Source organism: Pleurodeles waltl, chromosome 11 (assembly GCF_031143425.1).
Source record: "Pleurodeles waltl isolate 20211129_DDA chromosome 11, aPleWal1.hap1.20221129, whole genome shotgun sequence".
In the NCBI taxonomy this organism is placed as follows: Eukaryota; Metazoa; Chordata; class Amphibia; order Caudata; family Salamandridae; genus Pleurodeles; species Pleurodeles waltl.
In genome coordinates, this window is record NC_090450.1 from 940,852,013 (window position 1) to 940,875,149 (window position 23,137).

At 44.5% G+C, this 23,137-nt stretch overlaps 1 protein-coding gene across 1 annotated transcript in view; it reads left to right on the top strand.

Moving 5' to 3' along the window:
* Window positions 1–23,137, top strand: part of LIMK2 (LIM domain kinase 2) — a 249,863-nt gene that overhangs the window by 1,581 nt on the left and 225,145 nt on the right. Inside the window, exon 2 of the mRNA XM_069215065.1 lies at window positions 17,587–17,686. Coding sequence (XP_069071166.1) covers window positions 17,587–17,686 — 100 coding nt within the window. The remainder of the gene's footprint in view (window positions 1–17,586; window positions 17,687–23,137) is intronic.

Below are 23,137 nucleotides of genomic sequence, written 5' to 3' on the forward strand. Positions count from 1 at the left end.
CCCCCAAACACATGTATTGAAGTGTCAGATGATTGGCTCGCTTTGGTGGCGAGTATTTAGGCCTTTTCAGACCCATTTGTCCTTCTAGGAAAGGAGATGGAGATTTTCTTGGCGAAGTTGAGTGGAGCTTTTCGGACTAGGTATTATCAAGTGAGGTAGTCATTTTTACGTTTTCTGACTGTTGGGGGAAGTACTGTTTTCTTTACACAGGAGCTATGTTACCCTTTTACTGCCCAGCTGCTTTTAGTCAAGAGGGAGCGATCTTATAGGTGTCTGGTCTTGTTGGGCATCGTTAAAGAGAGTTCACATGATGAGGCTTGGCATGGACTTCTCTGTATGCTGTGGTCTTGCGCTGTTCAAGTATCAGTTTAGGAGTGACTGCTTCTAGGTTGCCCCGAGCTGAAAAAGTAATTCCTTGGTTTCAGTGGAACCGTTTTTCTTATATTCGCTTCTCTGTTATATTCAGGTAGTTGTTGGCCACTGTGAACTGGTCCAGCAAGGGTTGAACATTGTTTAGTATGTCAGGGTATCTAGAAAGCATATATGATTGTGCACAATGTTAGTAGGCAGAGTTCAAAGTAGGCTTGTCATTATAAGACTTTTTATGTTGGTAAGAATATGAGCTCAACAGGCTAACAAGGTAGCATTAGATTTCATAGAATATTAGAGGACCGAGTATTACACGCAACTACAATTTAAAACAATCTTCCACAAAACGTTGCTATTGGGGCCGCACTTTTTGCTAGAAATTTGATTCAGATCAAGATCAACTCACTTCATTTGCAAGAACCTTCAGTTGTCCCTATATCTCTAAATGCCTGTGATTTTGTTTCAGGGGTCCCTGTGTTTCTTTTTTTTTATTTTTATTTTTTATTTTTTTTGCTATGGCTGCTATCGTAAATTGTGGAAGAAGTCACGTGAGCTTATTTTAATTCACAGTCGAAGTGTCGCTAGCACAGTGGAATGTTTTTTTCTTAGCCCCACAGGAGGTGGCTTCACCATTCCAATTGTTGATCATCATCTTTTCTCTCTTAAAAAATAGGGAGTGCTTCGTGCATTAGCACTAAGAATGCAACGCTTTACTCATTCATGCTTTGCTTGATGAGTGACTTCGAAGACTGCAGTGTTTGGGCAGCCAGTCAGATATTTCAGCATTGTTTTGGTAGGTTGTTAATGCGTTTGTTCGTGTTAGGAGTATAATGTTTTTCCCTTGTAAAATCTTTAAGTTGGGTATGTTTTTGCATACCTTTGATGCTGAGTGACTCTCGTTCTTGGGTCGTTGCACCCTAGGTTGTTGTTCTGCGCTGTCAGCAGCAGCAAATTTGTTTGTTTTAAACATTCTATGTTAGGAAACCACCATCTCCTTAAGGGTAAGACATTAACCTGCAGAAGCTCAGTCACTTTTTACTTTGATCAGTGTTTCGCCGCATGACTGAAAAAGGGGTCCGTTGTAGCACAAATAAGAAGGGCACATATTTGCTTCTTATGACGTTTTTACTTTTTGCGGATTTCTGAAAGTTTCAAGAGGTCTAAGATAAACGGTGAGGACAAGGACCAATCAGGCCAGAAGTGCACACACAGAAATCTCTTGTGTTCGGTAACCATTAACCTGTGTGTTTTGCACCCTCAGAGTCGTTAGTTGTCTCGCCCAATCTCCTTTACCTAGGCCCACATTCTAACTTATACGCTTTGGAGTCCTATCTTTCTTATCCCTGGCTCATTGCATTCCCTTTTTGATCTGTCCAAAGAACTTAGATCTTTGAAATCTCCTGATCTGAGATCACACCATTTACTCACTCTTGGCGTGGATTATTCCCATTGGTGATCATAGCATATCTTTCATTTTCTGCTTATTCTACCACGCTCCGTTTTTTCATAATTATTTTTTAAAATTGATTTTATAGATTGAATTAATAACAATAAACAGCAGTTATACAGACTATAGACACATACGTATTTTACTCTCTTTTACAATGTGGTGTGAGGATCGGCTGCGCTTTGTACAATTATGGTCCTGTTCCCCCCCCCCAATTGAAATTCACCAGGTATAGTTATCTCAAGTAACTATAACTCACGCCCTAAAGTAACTAATAACTCACAGCCCGGCTGTGCAGTGTTGTCATAAGTGATGTAATTTCAGATGTTGCAATGATGTAAACAAACAGGTCATGGGTGTGATGTATTGTGTGAGGTAATTAGCAGTGCACAGTAGAGCATGAGTTATAGTTACTTCAGGACACAAGTGAATTTGTTTTTTTTTGTTTTTTTTTAAATGTAAAGGAGCATATTACAATTCGTATACTATAACATTGCGTTAACCTTTTTAAAGTGAATTTGTATTATTTATTTATTCATTTATGTTTTTGCTGTAAACGAAGATGTCCATCGCCATGCGTGTTGTGTGGTTGGGCGCCTAGCCCCCTGCTGTGCACGGCCTTTGGCTATGTAAAGTGTGGGGTTGGATCCAGCTCTTGGCCTTTGGTCAGCCCCTGCAGCGATCCTGCCATAAGCGCCCACACCCTCTGCTGCGCACGACTGACTGTCTTGCAACAATATAAAAGGTGTCATTTTAACTAAGGCAGACCAACTGGCATTATCAAAGGTTCAGAACAACAAAATAGAAAAATTAGCTGTCCTATTGGCTTTATCAAGTGTCAGTTACCAAGAACTATAATCAAATGTATATTTTATAAATTTACACATGGCAATTTTTAATAATCACAACATATTTTCAGTAAACCTTTTAAAAAAAACACACTAAACATGTCTTTGAGTCTTTTTTTTTTTTTTTTTTTGTAAACAATTTCCAGGCCACACTGTGCAGCCATGGAACCAGCCACAGGGGGGCCCTGCACCTCAACTGAAGAGCATAAAGCTGTAGCTCGGTGTGCTTAAAAAAAAAAATATGGTATGCTCTTCCGAGGTCATGCAGTCAATGACCTTACTATGTGATGTGTTTTTTTTTTTTTTTTTATCTATAAATGTTGCAGTGGAGGGAGGGAGGGGTGGCTGCAGTCCCTGCAGCCCTCCAGATAGTTAAACAAAAAAATGCTTATTGGTGCCCCCCACCCCTTCTATGGGCACTGCCCCCCACCAAATCTAAATATTTAATTAACAGGCCACACAGAGAAATATGGGATGCTCCTTTCTTGGATCAGTAAATAATAATTGAGCATATGTGTGTGTATATATATATAGTTATTTGGTGTCCCATTGTCAACCCGGGACACCCACAACATGCCCAAGGACCCCACTTATGATCCTCAAACCAGCACACAAAGGGGCGCTTTTTTCTTTTTCAATTTTATTTAATACCCTGGGTGCCCACCCGGAGCAGCCACCTTTCTAAGTCGAGCCTAGGCAGCGCGCTTGTGATGTTTCACGGCATGCTGTAATCTACTTCTGTGGGCTTTCAGCACGCTCATCACTTTCATTCATTTCTAGGCCTGCCTTTCAAAATTCCTTTGGTTTATTAGGTAAATGCTTTAGGTTTGTCTTGCCTTGAGGCTGTTTTGTCCCCCCGTGGAGACTGACCATGTTACATTAATTATTGCATGATTGACCGTATACCTTGGTGTCGGCGCACTGCTTTTTTCTTTTGCCTCTCTGTTTCGTGCTTATGGCAATATGTTATTTCTTCCTTCAGGCATCTCACTGTTTCTTTGCGGTGTCTGCACCCGATAAAGGCTGCAAGTTGGAGGGGGATGATTTTTTTATTTACTCTCCCAGGTAGGAAACAGTTTCCCTGTGGGGGAAGGGGTCCCCGGGACACTGCTACCATCAGGCCCTGGTTGATGTGTCAGCAGGGCCATCGGATGGCCCTCGGAGGAGGACCCATGCCCCTCTCCTCGAAATACAAAAAATCTATCGCCCAGGTACCTAGAGTGTAAAGATGGCTCTGAGAGGGGGAGCTATAAGAACTTCTCTCCCTTTAAAAAAAATAAATAAATCAGGCCGGAGGGATAGGATCCTGGGCCAAAATGTGGCTCGGTAGGGGGATCACACACCCCTCCCCAAAATAATGTTTGTGGCGGCACCTAGGCCCTGGACCCTTAAATATTATACAAGGTACATAAGGTTTTGGCCCCTTAAATATAATGTTTATTTCTAGGGGCTTTCATTCATGCCACTTCATCACTTTTTCTTCTGGCCATTACAGCATTCAGCTTGGTACAGTGGGTCATTCACTTCACCCACTGGATCATTTCACTGTGAGTGACAACATTCAGCTTTTCACAAGGAGCACATCTACACAGAACATAGTTCCCAGTGACAGGTACTTGTATGGCTGTGTGCTTTTTGAAACCAAAAACAAATAGTTTTAGGCAATTTTATTTTTATATTTACGAGGACACAACCCCTCCCTCAACAGGAACGTGTTTTTTTTTTTTTTTTAACAAAAAGCATGACAAAAGCAATGACAAAGCCAAAAGGTTGTAATACTAGGCTATATTCTTGCTTGTTAGTGCTCTGCACCAGGTATACATTTGATAACCACTTGTTGAATGTGAACCTAACATCAGATTTTAATATTGAATTAAAACTGGTCTTGTCATTGCCTTCCTGTTTTGGCTTCATAAATCCTGTGTTGCTGGTTGAACACGGAGAGTAGCTAGATTTTTCAAGCACTGCCTTGCCCTGTGGTTTTACAGTAATAAGCTGGCCCGCCGCTCTTATCTTCTGATTGCTCAGAATGAAAAACTAGCAGTGAGACAAGAAATCTTTTGTGCCAATACATTAGTCCAGAGCACGGTCCCTTTGACTTTCTTACTGACTAAAATCTCGACTCTTCCATCATCAATTAGACTTACCACAGTATCTGCAGCTAACACTGGGTCAATGGACCACTCCGCTCCCAGTAAAAATGACGTGCGCTCTGGCGAGTTGTGCTCACAAACCGGGTTTATTATGGTTACATGAAGACGGCAGCCACAGAAACACCCAGCGCAACCAGCTTTTTCACCTGTGAACAAGGCGCTGAGAGTGGAGTGGTGCAGTGACCCAGTACTAGCTGCAGTATTGGAGAGGGACGCCTTGCCCGAAAGTGCCCCATTACCATGATCTACTGGGTGGCAACTATGCCCAGTAGGTTGAAACCACAAAAAATAGGAATATAGACTACCTCTTAGAAAAATGTAAAACAGTCGTAAAAAAATGTTTTGTTTTTATTAAACTGTGCATGTTTCTGAAAGCTTGCAAGATGGAGATCCCAGCACAGAAAATGGGTAATTGTTGCCATTTTTAGGAAAACAAATATGCTTTCTTCCACAGCATTTTCCCATTAAAATAAAAACAAACGAAAATCAATGTAGGTATATTTTGGCTATTTTCTCAATTACGTCCATGGGAATCTACAAACCCTGGGCAGCTTTAGAATACCCAGGATGCTGGGTGGAGGGAGACGCAAATTTGGTATGCATACTTTTGTGGAAAAAGTTATGAAGGTTTACGTGCAGACTACTTCAAACATCCAAGAAAGGGCTTAGCACCAGGTAAAGGCTTAACAGCCTAAATCGTCAAGTAAAGTATGCTGCAAGCTACAGAGCTGCTCTTTCTGAATGTGTCCTTTCCATATATGTTTGTAAAATGGCTGTGCATGCAGCATTATATTTTGCCTGTGTGCCTGCTGCTGTTATGGTCTGTGTTCTCACGTGTTTAGTTCATTTGTGTTTTTGATGTTGTGATACATCAATCGTTTCTCTGTGAATGTCTGCTCCTTGGTCTAAATGTACTTTTGGTGCAGTTCTTTGGGGTGTTCACTGGCGAAAATGCCACTGCTTTTGTTTGTTTTATTTGACGTGTTCCAGACAATTAGAAAAATAAACTTAGCAGCTTCATTATGTAACACACATTTCATTTTGTCTGGGTATTAACTAATGTATCATTTTGTGGAATGTGTTTTTTTAATATTTTATTTATCTTTTTTTTAGATAAACAAACTACACATTTTGGAGCAGGAAATGACATTCCTGTCATGAGGGGCTTAAAAAGGAAGCTGAATTGAAAAAAAATACCTATGTGACAGGCATACACTGACCAACATAACGCATCACATCAGGTTCCGTATAGTACTTGCATTAAATTATTCACATACAATACAGACCATAAGGCAGGGAAGGATACGTCAGTTAGTAGTATTGTGCTCCACATCAGGATCAAATGTTAAGAGGTAACCACTAAGCGGCTGCCATATTTTCTTCGGAATGGAATTTGTAGGGAGGCAAAGACTTCACTGGTGATGTCTTAATATGTCATATCCCGGAGCCGACTAGCAATGGTTGGCCGTCTGCTACTTCCCCAGTGTAGAGCTGTTTGCCATTTAGCTAGTAGTAGCGTGATGGCAGTAAAGCGCTGCAGGCCGGGGGATAAGGGTTTCACGTAACTTAGCAGGGCCATTAGTAGGTCTGGGTCAAGTATCCGTTTGATCATGATGGATGTCGTGGAGAAACTCTTCAGCCCATATGATTTAATCACATTACAGTTCCATTACAAATATGCAAAATCAGCTCGGTCCGTTTTACATTTAGGGCAGTGATGCTGTCTTGTGGGGTCAAGTCTAGCTAAAGCTTTCAGTGTTGTATAGTCACAGTGTTAATATTTATAATGAAGTAGCTTGTGTCAGTGGTTATTGGAGACCAGTTTAGTTTAAGTACAGAAATAATACCACGTTTTATTTGGAGTGTCCCAAGCAACTCTAGATTTCTCCACGCCAGTGGGCCGCAGTTGCAGTAAGGTGTAGTAAAGTCGGGATACCAACCTACATCTGTCTCGGGCAGATAATACTAAATGTAGGGGAAGAAAATCAACAGGCTCCACCGGAGTATGCAATATTCTCAAAAGGTGCAGCAGCAGGCTACCAATCAACGCACCTAACCAACACTTCTCCAAGTATAAAACGGTTCTATTATTCTTTGTGTGCACTCAAACCAACACCTGCTGCCAAGGTGTGGTCCTTTAAACAAAAGGAAAAGCACCATTTAGAACAATGGTAGTGCACCACCACCAATAATATTTCAGTGTCTAGTTCCTTGATGTGATATTATACAAATTGTCTCTTTATTCTTTTCTCTTTTCCAACAATACATATGTTCGTAGCAGCAACAGCCAACGTGTTTCGTCCTTTAACATAGGACTTCTTCGGGGCTAGTCAATTGACTTCAAATTGGTTTATCATTTTGTTTTTCATGTGCCGTTGATACATCCAAATTATGCATCTTCTATTCTTCTGCAAGCCAGGGGAATGACAATATTCAGTCGTGGTGTAAAGGGCATATAAACCTCAGGACATGCAGTTAAGGAGCCACGCAGGGTGCTATGAAAGCAGTGGAAGACTAAACTGTCAATGTGTGTTGGATCTCCCCGCCCCCCTCCAAACCAGAACTAGGTTTCACTTTACTGTTTACAAGTGTAATGTGTTTTTGATTCTCAGTGAATGTGACTTTCTGGTGCATGCAGATCAACTACAGATGAGTCTTTCAATACTTTTTTTTTTCTCTCTCAAATTATTGACTAGGTTTACCCCTTGTGTGTGTGTGTTTTTTTTTTTCTTTTTTTTTTTAGTGTACACATGACTTGGGAGCAAACGCCCAGTATTAAGCGATTAAAATAAATTATGTCATTTCCTACTTTCAGTGTCAGATGCGAGCAATATCCAACTTTTCCTTCTCAAACTCTACATGATGCCTGCTCTAACGGATAAGTAGAAAGGAGGTTTATCGAGTAAATGTTTGGTAGACTTATTACAATACAGTTGAGGCACTCTGGTGGCATAATAATCAGCCACAAGGTCGAGCAGATTGTAAATATTACTAGAACACCTTCCATAGTTCCTCATAGCTTTTTTTTCTAATATAGGTTGTTTTTTTATTGGATCAGGAAGATGTGTATTGCAGGTGTTACTATGCTTTTATTTATTTCCTGTGTATTTGTTTTTATTAGTACATTTGACAGCTCATGTACGCACTCCTGTTTACATGATTAAACATATACACATCTTAGCAGTGCCAGGATAGTAGTGTATTTGCAGAGGTGGACAGCCTACTATGCTTTTTACTACCGGAGAGTGTGGACATGGACTGTGACTCACAAGAGGCAATACCTCCTGTCAGACATGATGGCTCTCACCTTCCCCAGCAAGGGTAATAATAGCACACCCGATTCATCTGCATGTATGGTTCATGCCACAGCATTTTGTCATGTTTATTTTAACATGCCCCATGCCCTTGCGTGCGGTAATCGTTTGGTGCGATTGTGTCCATTGGGCTTTGGGCATAGCCGGGAGCCACACGCACCGAGCATTGGCACAGGACTGCTGTGCCAGCATGAAAAATAATCCAGGATGCCAGCCTGCATGCACTGCTTTGTCTCCAGCAAAATATCTGCTGAGAAAACGATTTCCACTAGCGCCGTCGTTACCAAACGTACATATCGTCTCTTCTCAGACCTGCTAACCCATGCCCTTCTAGGTCCAGAGGCTTGCCACCAGGCCTCGGCGCCAGCCACGTTTTCTCACTGAAAATATAAACTTTTTATAGCTGTGCCTTCCGTGAACGAGCAGTTATCAGCCCTCGCTGCCCCATGAGCATCGCCTGATGTTATTGAACGAGAGCTGGACCGCAGGCTGTCACACCCACGCTGTACGTCCAGGGCAGTGTCTTCCTGCTAATGAAAAGGGACACTCTGTACTCTATTCTAATGCCGTTTCTAAATTCTTTGAATTGCATCTGTTACTAATACCCACGTAATTGGCGCTCTTTTAGCCTCCCCAGGATCCACAGTTCGATAGGATTGCTGGGATATGAGCTTGTAACCTGCAGGTTTCTCGATGTCAGCAGCGAGCACTTAGCCCAATGCTTTATCTTGTCAGCGTCCTGCATTTTAAAATCTCAAGTGTCTGTACGTCTATGTGATTTTTATTTGAGACTTGTTTCTAGTTCTGCCTAGGACTTTAACTATCTTTTTCAAAGTAAGTTGCCTGTAAACTCCACTGACTGGAAATTGGTGTCAACAGGTCTGTTTATTAATCCTAATAATATATGGGATGTACTTTGTGTCGGATCTACACCAGGTGGGCTGAAGGAAGCTGCTTGTCGTGTACAGTTATCTTTCGGCGTCTGCCAAGTGAAAACTGCTCCTTGGGTACTCCTCCACAGAGTTCTGCAACAATCACACACAATTTGGTGAATTGAGAGGTAGCTGACTATAAATATTCTGCATTTATCATGTTTCCCTTGTTGTCTTTTGGGCAGTGCCTGTAAACGTTCAGCCAGAAGACCGAGGGTTCTGCTTGTGGGGTCAGTACTTTACCGTCCATCGCAGAGGGCACGAACAGGGTGGTTTGTGCCTCACAGCGGGGTTTTGTTGGAGAACCAGGATTTTGATCAGATCAGATTTTGTAAGACTGAAAGCTGAGGGTGTTCCTTGGTCTTGTGATCGAGGGGAGCTAGTTGAGCCTGGCTGTGGATCAAATTGTGAACTTGCCTGACAGTTTTTGTATAGGGCCTGCTTTGGTATAGCAGTAAAAACACCTGTTGTCTTAATGGGTTCCATGGTGGACTGAAGTGGTTGGTGGAAAAGAAAACGAGTGGTGAATTGGAGTACTTTGTCTCCGTGGAGGAATGTACTGTGGTCGGCAGATTAAGAAGCTTTTACAATAGCCCCGCACCAGTCACCAGTGCGGTTTCTTCTCTCGGAGTGGAAGGAGCGGGATGGTCCCTATCTGGCAGTCACAGATGGGGAGAAGTAGTAATGTGCTCACAGGTGAGTCACCTATAGGATGGGAAACCAGACTGATAGGTAAAGTACTGGGCAGGAAGTGATCATTGAGGGAATCAATGAAATAGGTCAAACAATGATTTTTGGGGAGATAGAAATGATTGTGAATCCCTTAGTTGTGGTGAACGGAGTTTCCAAGATTCTTCCATACGTTTGTAGCACTACGTGAGTAAAACAGTAGGTGTGGTATTGGGTAAAACGTTCATTTTCATTAGTGTTTATCTTGATACCTTCATTTTCCTCGTAATAAAGAAAGTTACATTGGCTGCAAAAAGTCCTCAGTTTTTGGGCTCATCATTTGCCATATCATGCTTGAGTCGAGTTTGTCATTTTGTTTTAACACGGGTTATTTGACTAGTCACCAAGTGGGTATTGGGCTATGTCAGTGATACCTGTACCTCGACCCTGACAGTGCCTTTGTAATAAACTACTGCCTTGGGGTGGCACAAAAGGGAATTGAGGTCGGGTTATGGGTATGTCCAGTCCTTTGTGCAATAATATGTTTGGTTGTGTTGATTTAAAAGTTATTTAAAATGGTGAGAGCAGCATCCCTGGTTTGGGTTAAAAAAACGAACAAAAAGGACAGGAAGACAAGCAGTTCGACTGTTGTGGATCCTAGTGAAGTCATTTATTCTGTTATGTTTGTTATTTTATTATGTGCCTCATCTCCAAGAAGCACCAAAGTGCTTTTCAGAACACTGGTTGAAAATAAATAAAATGTATATGTGATGTGCATTTATATAGCGCCAGGTAGTATTTTTTCGAGGGCATGGGTCGATGTGTCGGGCAACGTTCACAGAGAGGAGGAGAAAAGAAGTGGGATCAAATAAATAGAATCCTAGTACCACTTGCAGTCCCTGCCTTGTTGTTGTGTAAAACATTTTGTGTTTGTGTAGTAAAGGGCCCTTTCTAGCGTCTAAATTGCGTTTATTAAACTGCCCTACTTTTTTAATTACATTTTTTGTTTTTTTTACAAATAATTTTTCTATAGAAGATAAAACAAAGCGACAAAGAAACACATATTGCTGCTAATACTTCAAGTTAGGATATAACCTTAGAGGCCAAACCTTACATCATCCATGTGGACACAGGCATTACAATATTCCAACCATTTTGAGAGTATGCGCGTGGCAGGTATACAGGTGTTGTCCGGGTTTGGTTCTGCATGCGCTACATTGTCTTCTGTGTGTCCCGGTCCCCGCGAGTGGCCGCCCCGGTACTGTCCTATGTTGAATCTGAATCAGCAGCTATCAGATAATTACGCTGGGGTTGCCATATCTTTTTGGGGCGTGATCTGGGTGAATGAAGCTCTGCATGTAACTCATTAGTGGTATCACAATAGATAAGACTGCGCAGCCATGCTTCCGTTGTAGGTGTTTTTTTTACGGCACTAGTGTATGGCAAGTTCGCGTTTCGCTAGGAGCAAGGCTAGCGCCGTATACTGTCTGACAGATTGGGAGACATCAGCTACATGACCCATAAGTGCGAGCATAGGGCAGGAATCCTGTGTAACTTCTATCATTAAGGATATTTTGATTAAAATGTCTCGCCAGTATTATGCCAACAGGGGGCATGTCCATGTCGTGAGCCAAATCTGCTGGGGTTGCCAGACACTTGGGGCACTTTGGTGAGCATATGGGATCCAGTTTGGCTGTGGCCGCTGGCGTCACATATACCAGTCGTAGTAATTTTATAATGTATGAGTCTGTGGTTCATAGAAATTAATCGAGTTTGTGAGCAGCATGCGGCCCATATTTTATCCGTAATCGGTCGTCCTATTTTCCTACCCCCAGGTGGCGCGTAGCTTGTGTCATGGGTAGGTAACTGGGTAAGGTACATGTGATATACGGCCAGATGTAGCAAAGGGTTTTTCCCATTCTGTGTCAATGGGAAAATGTGTTCGTACATATGGCCCATAATCTGTACACCAGTCTGTCCCCTTCAGTATCTGTGATCAGCAGAGTCGGAGGCTTTAAGTCATCTGGCGCTTGGGGGTATGTGGGGATCAATGCCCTCAGGGCGCTTTGGAGGTGCCCAAGTACGAAGTGGTCCATGTTGGTTGTAATGGTGAATCTTGTGTCCTCCGTTCTTGAAAAAAATTTTCCCCCCGCCGCTGGGAAGAGGTCGCCGAGAGTGTGCGGAGAAAATTTGGATAGTGTACGATGGTCACTCGTAATAGGGAGCCATGTATGATTTGGTAAGGGTAATGCGAGGGAATAAAGCTGGTCCACTTGGAGAAGTATGGCTAGCTTGCGCCATGGCCAACAGGTGGTCGAGACTGTTAATATGTCATTGGGGTCTATTGGGTATCCCTCTGGGAGGAGAGACTGCAGGGGAATTGGAGAGGCAAGGTCCCTTTCCGGTATGTTGAATTGCAACCTGGCATCTGAGTGGTACCAGTGTGATGCAAAATGGCTTTGCGCAACTATGTAATACAACTGGAAGTGTGGAACCCCCAACCCACCGCGTTCATAGAAAAGTGTCAATACATCCCAACGGATCCTGGGGCGCTTATCCACCCAGATTAGTCGTGTAAGGAGTCTCCTAAATTCCACGAAAAATGAGTTAGAGTGGTATAGGAATGTTTGTGAACAGATATAGAAACAGGGGGGCGGACAACCATTTTATTAATGGCTATACGGCCTGCCATAGAAAGTGGAAGGCAGACCCGTCTCTCTACTTGCGCGGACAGTATGTCCAGGGCAGTCCCATAATTGAGTCTGATCACATGATTCCTGCCCCTATGTACGTACACTCCCAGGTATTTAACGTGCTCACCACACCACATCAGCCGGAAAAGTGATCGGCCAGGCGATGTCTTGTCTGTGAGTGAGAGAATTTCGGATTTGAACCAGTTAACTCGCAGCCCAGAGTATGTACCAAATCGGGCAACCGCTTGTAAGATAGGGTCTAAATTATCCTCAGGGTTCCTCAAGAATAGCAGCACATTGTCTGCATATAGTGATATAAGTAATGGACCTGTTTTGAATTTTAGTCCTCTACGCATATGTTTTTCTTGGAGGTGTCGTACCAATGGATCCATGGCGATTTAAAAAAAAAAAAAAAATGTAGATGGGACAACAGGCACCCTTGCAGCGTACATCACAAAATCGGGAAGGCTGGGGACAGGGTACCATTAAATTCTGAGTCTGGCTATTGGCTCCGTATATAGGAGTGTGATCAGAGAGAGGAATCTGCGAGGGATGCCCAGCTTATAGAGAGTCCCCATCAGAAATGGCCACTCGGAGTCAAACGCCTTTTCCGCGTCCAGGAGTGCCAATGTTGCGGGAACCGCGGGGTAGACTCTATTAAGCGTGGCGAACAAGGCCGTTGACCAATGTGGGATAAATCCCGATTGTGCTGATGATATAACGCTAGCCATTAATAGGGATGGTCGTGTTGCCAGTAGCTTGGCCAACATTTTATTATCAAAGTTTAATAGAGAAATTGGTCTATACGAGCTGCATTTTGTTCAGTCTTTGTCTGGCTTGGGCAGAAGGGTAATTACTGATTCTCTTAGCGTTGGTGGTAGTACACTAGATTCCAGTGCCTCTACACTTCCAGTAGGTGTGATGCTAGTATTGTCTTATTTGCCTCGTAAAAGGCACCAGTGAAGTCATCGAGCACAGGGGCCCCTGGACCATCCAAAGCCTCAATCGCATGGACAATCTCGTCACATGTGAATGGATCATTCAAAAACTTGTTGCGTGTCTGTAAGCCACACCATGGCTATTTCATCAAGATATTGTGTCAGGGTGGCTGTCTCAACGTTTTGGTTGGACATAATTGCGTGTAATAAGCAAGAAATTCCGATTGTATCCCAGCTGTGTCAGTTACTGCAGTCTGCTGCTTACAGCTCAGGTATATGCGAGGGGGCTCTGGAGGGTATCAGAAGGGTACGTACCCTGGGTTTGCCAGGGTACGACCTGGCCGCTCCAACTCTCCATACCACTGGGCGTTAGCATACTTGCCTAAGTATTGAGCTTTGCACTCGGCGAGATCTCAGAATTCCTCCACTAGTGATGCCCTCCTGCTCTTGTTACTTTGCATGTGACTCTGCGCATCAGTGCGATCCAGTTCGGCTAGTGTATTTACCTCTCTGGACAGACTGCTGCGGATGTCACGCAGTACTCCAGTTGGTTTCGCTATGCAGACCCCCCCTTGCATTTGCTTTGGAGGCTTCCCATAAGGTGGTGTAAGAGGTCACTGTCCCTTTATTTATGTCAAAATACTCTGCGATCGCTGTTTGTATCTCTGTGTGAAAGAGCATGTCTTGTAATGCCAAGGTGGGAAATCTCCATCTATGCTCTTGCGGAACTGAATGCGGAATCCTACAGAGAAGCTTAACTGAGGAGTGGTCCCACAGTATGCGTGGGAAGTGTGCGATGTGGCTCACCCAAAGTGCAGTAGCACTCGAGAACAGCCAGAAGGCTATTCGTGTCCATCGGTTTTTATGGAGCAGAGTAGAATGTATAATCCGAGGTGTGCATGTTTTGTATGTGCCTGGGATCCTGTAGTCCGTGGACCTCACAGCTGTCTTGCAGGATTTGCAATGATCCAGGTTTAATGGTGGAGTTTACCGCTGTGGTGTCACGGAGTGTATCCATGATCATATTAAAGTCCCCGCCCATAATAATGTGACCTGCTGATATTTGGTCTCTTCAGGACAGCAGGGTATGGAAATAATCTGGGTCGTCAGTGTTTCGGGCATAGACATTAACCAACAGGAGCCGGTGCCCAGCCAGCGAACCTGCCACCAGTAGATATCTACCCTGTTCATCCACTGAGGTGGAGACTGGATGGAATTGCAGGTTCCTATGTATGTCACGACTTACGCGCTGCTTTAACCTGGAGTCCGTAGAACGAGTGGCGAGGATCTTGTTCCTGAATGTTCGGCCTTGGCCCAGGTAGGGGCGACTCTTTCTGGTAGCCACCTTTCTGCAGGCAGTGGGAAACGCCAAGAGCAGGCCGTGTCCTTCAGAAGTAGTGCCAGAGGGGAAAAAAAACCTGAAAGGGGAAAAAAACCTCCAAAAAGGAAAGGTTCCTGAAAATGGAGCAAATTAATAGGTAAATACAAGAGCAAAAGTACAGGAAAAAACACTGGAACAGACGTTAGCCAGTATCGAATACGAGGAAGCAGGAGCAAAGACACCATCCAAACAGAAAGTGTTGCAGCGCAAGGAGAGAAAGAATCACAGCCCTTAAATACCAACAAACAGGAAGCGACCAACAGGAAGTACAAGGACACCATATTAGATAGGGAAAAACACATAGAACATAATGGACTAGGAGCCATACAGAGTAGGGAACAAAGGCATGCTGGGAAGAGAGGGGTAATATGGGGAAAAAGGAAAAAACATAAAGGGCGGCACACTGAAAAGACAGGAGAAAAAGAAGAAGAACAGGTGAGTGGGGGGAGGTCAGACCTGCCTGGAAGCGCGTCGCGCAAGGAAAGAACGAGGCTCCATGCCCAATTTGGGGCCTCGTAATGTGCACAGCAGGCTGGGGATGCGGCGTGTCTTCAGACCGCGTGCTGCGGCCCGAGCCGAATGTTCGGCTCATGCCGCATGCTGTGGCGCGACAGTGTATCAATATACAGACCCCTTGGGAATATGAGCTATAACAGGAGACGTACCTGTGGGGACCCCAACTAACTGCAAATTTGTGCGTGTCTCGTGGTGGTAGGTGGATCTCTTGCAAGAATGCTATCTGTACCCCATGGCTATTTAGGTATTGCAGCACTTGCTTGCCATTGCGGGTATTATTGAATCTTCGGATATTCCAGGATATAAAGACGGCTTCCAGGTCCGTCCGCCTGTTAGATCTACACCCGTCCATTACAAGAATTAGCACTCGGTGTAATAAAACAATAACGTGGAATGGATTAAACAGCAATTATGTTAATCATTGTGCAACCCAACACCCACACGCAGCAAAAAGCTGCCTGGTGAATCCCCAACAATAGAAAAAATACTACGACGGGCATCCCCCCACTGAATTAGGATCTATCTATGATAAAGTTCTAAAGGGTCCAGCGCGTCAGTCCAGTGCACTACCTTTTCTGTCTTTTGAGCAATTCAGTTGCATTATCTGGGTGCGTGTAGGCCGTGCCCACCGGCAACTGCATCCCTGGCGCCCAGTCAGTCCCGCTGGGCTACTCGCCCAGAAACATGTCCATGCTGGCTGAATTTTGTGTGTTGGGCGGGGAGCCCGTGGGTATGATCCCAGAGCCCCTGTCACGTCATTTGGAAATGTTTTTACAAAATTCCAGGGCGTCAGATGGGTTCTCCAGAATGCACGTTTTACCATTAATGTCAATTCGCAGCCACGCCAGCTATAACATTCCATAGTGAATGCCTAGCTTGTGTAGTTGTGATTTAGCGTCTGCGAACTTGCGCCGCGCATCCTGGACAGCGATCGTGAAATCAGGGACTATTGATACCATCATACTCTGATACTGCAGGGGGCCATTTTCCCTTGCAAGGCGTAGGGCAGCAACCCAGTCCCTGAAATTCAGCATGCTGGCCAGTATAGGTCTTGGCGGCGCCGCTGGCACAGGGTGTGGTCCCAGAGTTCTATGGGCACGTTCTACCACAAAGGTAGAGGTGAAGTTGTAAACCCCCCTCCCTCCCCCCCCCCCCCCCCCCCCTCTCCCTCTGGTCCGTGTAGGCGTATGATCGCTAAGGGGAGAGGGAAGGCAGCCACCACAGATCAGCCAGCCACCACAGATCAGCCAGCTTCGGTCCCTGAGGAGACTTCACCGACGACTGGAGTCTTCAGTTTTTTTTAAAATTTGATTTATTTATTTAGTTTTTTAAAAAGAGGAATTATGTGCAGGATGGTGACTTTTATACTGTCAGGGGGGCTCCCCTCACATCAACTAGGCTGCGCCCGGGGGCCCCAGCTCCACTGCTCACCTTTTCTCTCTTCCAAGCGGGCTGCCAGCTGGAGCCCGCCCCGCAGTGCTCAGGCAGCAAGCCCACTCCTCCAGGCCTCACCACGGGGCCTCTGGAGCACAGGGGAGGCTGTGAAGGGCACAGCTCATCGCGTGTTATCTCAAGCGGGACGGTAGTGGGGCTCCAGCCCCCCCAGTCAGTCACGGAGGGGCCGCTCAACATCTCAGGCGGTACCGTGCGGCCCTCCCGCCCCTCGCCCCAGTCTCAACCACGGGCCCTGTCGCTGCGGGGCCTCCGGGGCTCATGGTAGGCCAGGGAAGGCCCCCGTCGGGTCTCTGATCTCACGCTTCCCAACGGTCCCGATTCTTCCTCACACATTCCTCACGCTGTCCTGCTTCTCGGCCGGCACCAGTGCCAAGTTAACTTCGCGTCGCCGGCCATGTTGGTTGCCAGCGTGGCTCTGCCCCCAGATTGCCCTACTTTTAGGAACGCCCCTTGATCACCTGAGAACCTTTCGTTCCAGTTTACAAATATCTTATAATAATTATATCGGTGATAGTGTACTGAAATGACAATATGCTGTAGCATTGAGTGTAGTGTCCCCCCCCCCCCCATTATTTACATTTCTAGCATTCAGCTTGAAAAGTGTAGTCCATTGGCAGTGCTTTTAAAATGCTATTTGTGATCTATATTCCATTATGCCTTCCCACACACTATACCTCTTTATAGTCCTCGAATTTGTCACTAGTTATTCCATGGTTTTTGTTCTGTGTTGCTCTACTCTAGAAATCCTTTTAGTGGTGGGCCTTGTAAGACTTGCTTTACTCCAACGTTTCCTGAAGGTCTTTTGCTTAAGCATCCAATGTATTTTGCCCCCAAGTCTCCTTTAATCTGTTGCCGCTGTGTGTATTTGCAGGTGCCGAAATCTGGCGTTGCCGTGGCTGTGAGGACACGTCCGGGAGAGTTCCTGCAATCAGGATCCTTAATGAGGCCTGGCACGGGCCTTGCTTCTTGCGGTAAGTGTCCTTGCTGCTTACCCCTGATGCAACCATTTATCAGCTGTTGGCATGCAGTTTCTCCCTGTTTGAATGAGCTAACAAGCATTGACCAGGCGGTAACTACCTCAAGTTTCACCTCATGGCAGAAGGAAAGAGCTGGGCTGTTGGCGTGACTGAACCTCATCTTGTGTACTTGAGCTGTACTACTACTGTTCTGGTCATGTACTTCCCAAGATTAATGCATTTGTCTTCTTGTTTCTCGAGTAGTCCAGTCCTTATATGTAGCTCCAGTAAGGATGCATGAGTGCTTAGGCCTTTTTGCTTATACTTGAAGAGTCCCATCTGCCAAATGTGGCAGTAAGGTGCCAGTGCCACCATGCTGCGGGCATGCTAATGGCGTGCCAGAGGCAAACCTGTCTGCCAATCCACGCTAAGACCGTGCCAGGTGCCCTGGCTCTCTTACTCGGATAAAATACTCAAGGGAATAGTTGTTGCTACTAAATCCTTCAGATATGAAGGACTGTTAATTGTAATTTTGGTACGAGTGAAAGTTTCAAATGTGATGGCCGTGATTTCAGCTGCAGATTGGAGAAATTGGTTTCTACAGCTGAACCTTTTATCGCACAAGTTACCTCTATTCCTGCTACTAAAATGTTTTATTGTTTTCTGATCAATTCACGGTTGCTTATTAAAATTAAGTATGAGTTTCTATAGTTTCTAGAAACCTACTCGCCTCTGCTTGTATTTCCAACTGAAGCCTGGTCAGACAAGGCTTCTAACACAGGTTTTGTTATAGCTCTGCCTAACGCCTATGCTGCCAGTAGGCTTGATCATACTGGGACGCGTGGAGGAGGTACTGCCGTAGTTTATCAAAACTCGCTAGACGTCAAATGCAAACCTGTAGAATTAACGGATTGTGAGGCTCTTCTTCCATGGTGTTCTGATTTTATAGTCTGCCTGGTCCCTAATCTGAATTTTTAGAAGCTATTAGTAACGTCATTGAGACTAGCATAGCTTGTCCTAACTTCACAGTATTAGGAGACCTCAATATTCATTTAGATAATTTAGGAAATAAAGAAGTAATACTGCTAAAAGCAATACTGCATTGTTTTAATCTTAATCAACTGGTAGTTACAGCTACTGGTGAAGCAGACCACATTTTAGATGGAATTATTTCCAGTCATTCTAAACTAAAGGTTGAGGCAGTATCGCCAATTATATGGTCAGACCACAATGCCATCCACTTTAGTTTGGAATTAATTCTTTAAGCCTCAAGTTAATCGGAATGAGAAGATAAAAAAAAAGAGACTGATGTGGAATAAAATACACAAATTGGAGCTGGGGAGAAAGCCATAAGGCCTTGTTACCTTTATTAATTGGAAATCCTAATGATGCAGCTGTTAAATACTCGAAATGGATACAGGAAACTGTCTCCAACTTGATGCCGGTTAAAAATATAAGAACGTTGAGGTCTAATCCCATTGCTCCCTGGCTTTCTCTTAAATTAAGAGAAATCAATCAGAAATGCCGGAGGCAAGAGAAAGTCTAGAGATCTAAATAAAATAAGTTCAAAAGAAAGAGGTATAAAAGCTGTATTCAGGTGTGTAAGAAACTAATAGTTGAAGAAAAAACAAAATTTTATATTGATGTCACTCGTGCGGCAAACTCTTCAAACGAGCTTTTTAAAACTGTATGTTCGCTTATAAGCCCCCCCCCGCACAGGTGGTCCTCCTCCAAGTCAGTTATTCTGTGACAAATTTCCCATTTTCTTTAAAGAAAAGGTGGAAGCAGTATATAACAATTTTGATGCTTCTGTCTCTCAGAAAGTGGAGGATAAGATTTCTACTCTAGCGCTCAATAATGCTGAGCTTTGTAACTTCTGTTCTTTAACGGTTGATCAGTTAATTGAATGAATTATTTGTACTAAATCAGGAGCCCCTTCATACCCCTGTCCGCTCAAATGTATGCATGGTGCAGTTAATACAGTAGCTCCACTTCTTACAAATGTATGTAATACTATTTTTAAAGAGGGACACTTTCCTGAGGATTTGAAGAAAGCCCCTGTGCTTCCACTCCTAAAAAACACTCCTTAAAAAAATAAAAACTCTCCACAGACCCTATGATTAAGAATAATTACAGGCCTATCTCTCAGCCGCCTTTCTCTGCAAAAGGTATTGAAAAAACATCTCAATAAAATGCTAGTAGACTATCTTGAAACAAATAATATATTAAATAAATGAAGTGCAGTTTGGTTTCAGACCAAACCATAGTACTGAAACTGCATTGATAACAGTCTCAGAAGAAATAAGATCTATTGTGGGTGCAGGAGGGAAGGCCGCAGTGATCCTTTTGGATCTGTCTGTTGCTTTCATAACAGTGGGTGAGCCATGAGGTTTGATCAAACGACTACCGGACATCAGGATTGCTGGGTCAGCCCTGGATCTCCTTGTTTCATTTTTGGAAGGCTGCGTTCAAAAGGTGCCATTGTAGCGTACGAAGACGATATGCAAATTGTGTTGTCAATCTCAAATAATGTGAGTGAGGTGGCTGACCAATTACAAAAAAAAAAAGCTCCCAAACAACTGAGGTTTATTTTTTTGGGGAAGGAGGCCAACATCTGGGGTCACGCCTGGTGACCAGACTCTGAGCTCGCCTCCGAAACCAGTCTCCAAAGTTAGGAATTTGGGTATCATTTTTGATGTAGAGCTAGCTGTCTTTCGAGGCACAGATGAACAAGTTCTATTCATCATGCTTTTTTAAAATCTTAAATATGTTGACGGTTTCACCTTTCATTCCTTGAGATTTGAAAAGAACAGTGATTATCTTTTTAGTCGTGTCAAGGTAAGACTATTGTAATGCCCTTTATATGGGTATTAAACTGAGAGCTCTAAATAAGTTACAGATGCTACAAAATGCTGCATGATATCTTTTGAACAATATGCCTAAATCTAAGTCAGTTGCCAACACTTTGATGGAGTTTCATTGGCTTCCGGTTAGGAAGAGGATTGCGTTTAAGGCTCTATGTATGGGATACAAAGCGCTACACGGGTCAGGCCCAGAATATCTTAAAAGCAGGTTTAGCTGGTATTGCCCTAAAAGATCCTTACGTTCTGCCATGTCTAGGTTAGTTTTAGTTTCCAGGATTACAAAAGTGGCCTGCGGAGGTAAGATTCTTGTTCACTTGATAAGTGTTTTATGGAACAAACTCCTTCAGCATATAAAAAGTCAGACCAATCTGCTTTGTTTCCATAAGCACTTAAAACAACCTGGTTATTTTCTTCCTCTCTTAAATATGATAGGTCTAGGTGCCAGGTTTTAGTGTCAATGGATCTCTTAGTTGGATCTCACTTCTCTAGCGCCAAGATGCTCTTGGGCAATCGCGCACCCTAGAAGTTTTGCAAATCATCAGTCTCCATCAAATCAACATATTTGGTAATGCACACTGCTTCCTGTTTGTGGAGTGTAATATCTGTTGCATGTGCTCTGAAATGGTAAGGAATAATGTTGTTTTTACTTATCTATGGACGAGAACCAATGCAGGTCTTGAAAAAATCCACAAATCTCTTAATCCTGTAGGTTGAGTAACATTAAAGTTACTAGACTCAAGGGTATCCTTTCGAGCTTGATTTTAGCAAACAAGTATTTCAAATAAAAGTATGTTAATTTATTGAGCGTGTTTCGTACTTAATTTTCTCCCTGTAGTTTAGTATTTGTAAGGCATTTAGATGTGTGATGATGCTTGGTAGTGAAAGTTTGGGACTGATTCTGACTTTTGCCATAACCTAGACAGACTTTCACTTGCGATCATAACATGTAACTGGCCCTTACTTAGCCTTGCTGCCTCTTACAGGTGAATCTGGCATGTGACTGATTTTATTCTACGTCCGGCCATTGCCAAGATTTCAGATGGAATGCTGAGATTTAATTGACTGTTTCATATCTGCCTGTCTTTTCAGAAACAATATGTCCAAGTGACCGCGGTGCTGCCAATGTGCCCTATGTCACTGTAACACCTTTGATGAATCCAGGCTTTTTATCCAGCAGCACTCTACCTTCTGGGACTTGTACTTTGGCATTTTTATTATATAGGCTTCAGAGTCTGGACTTGGAAAGTTATTTGTTTAGTTAATTACTGTTAGAAATGGGGTCTCTAGTTGGCAGTCGGTTTGCACCCTGTCCAAGTAGGGATCCTCACTCTAGTCAGGATAAGGGAGATACCCACTCAGATAAGCTTGGTAGCTTGGCACGAGCAGTCAGGCTTATCTCAGAAGCAATGTGTAAAGCATTTTCACATAACACATAGTAATAAGTGAAAACACTACAAAAGGACACCACACCAGTTTTAGAAAAATAGCCAATATTTATTTATATATATAAAACAAGACCAAATACGATAAAAAGATCCAACATACAGTAATAAAAATATGAATGCTGCAAGATGTACTTAACTATACCGTTCCTTGAAGTCGATAACTCCACCTGGGGCTATCACAGCGTCGTGAACAACAAAACCAAAAGTTCAGGCTGGCCTCGGTGTCGCAGGCCAGCTACAGTGTCGGGAAGACCCACAAACAGCCCCTTGGATTCGCAGGGCGTCGTGATCCTCGCGGTGAGCTCTGGAGAGCGGCGTCGCTGGCGTTGGTTCCGGAGTCGGTGCAGGAGTCGTCGGGTCCTTGAAGTCATGCACCTCGGGGATCGAACTCCGGACTGATGAAATCAGGTGCGCTGGCGGGGATGGCGTCGGGGCTGTGGTGCGAAGCGGGACAATGCGACGTGCGGTGCGAAGCGGGACGATGCAACGTGCGGTGCCCACAGGTCATGGTGCAGGCAATGGCTCGGTGACTGCATACAGCGGCGTCAGTGAGACCAGGGGTGCGGTTTGAAGCGGGCGGTGCAATGTGCGGTGTCCACAGGTCACGGTGCAGGCAGCGGTGTCGTCGTTGCGGAAGCGCTGTCTGTAGGCCCAAGCCAGCGGTGCGGGACGGGATGGTGCTTCGTGACCCTCACGAGCCGTGTCCACAGGCCACGGTGCAGGCAAGGATGCCTGGTGACGACACTGGAGCTGATGGTGCTGGCGTCGGTGGACCGGGGCTGCGGCGCGGGACGGTGCTTTGTGCTCCTCACGAGCGGTGTCCACAGGCCACGGTGCAGGCAGCGGTGCCGGTGTCAGCAGGAGCGACGTCATCGGGGATGCCCAGCCTGCGGTGTGAGCAGGTGACGCCGGAGTGCGAGGCCCACAGGTCGAGGTGCGAGCAGCGGCTCAGTGAAGTCGTCCTATTTTGGTGAGACCAGGGTCGCGGTGCGAAGTGGTGCAATGTGACTCCGTGTGGCATCGGCAGGTCACGGTGCAGGCCAGCAGCGTTGTTGGTGGCGTCGCAGTGGTTTCTCCTTTCAGACAGTTCCCAGTGCTGCAGGTCGAGGAAACTGAAGTCTTTGGTGTCCCTAAGACTTCCAACAGGAGGCAAGCTC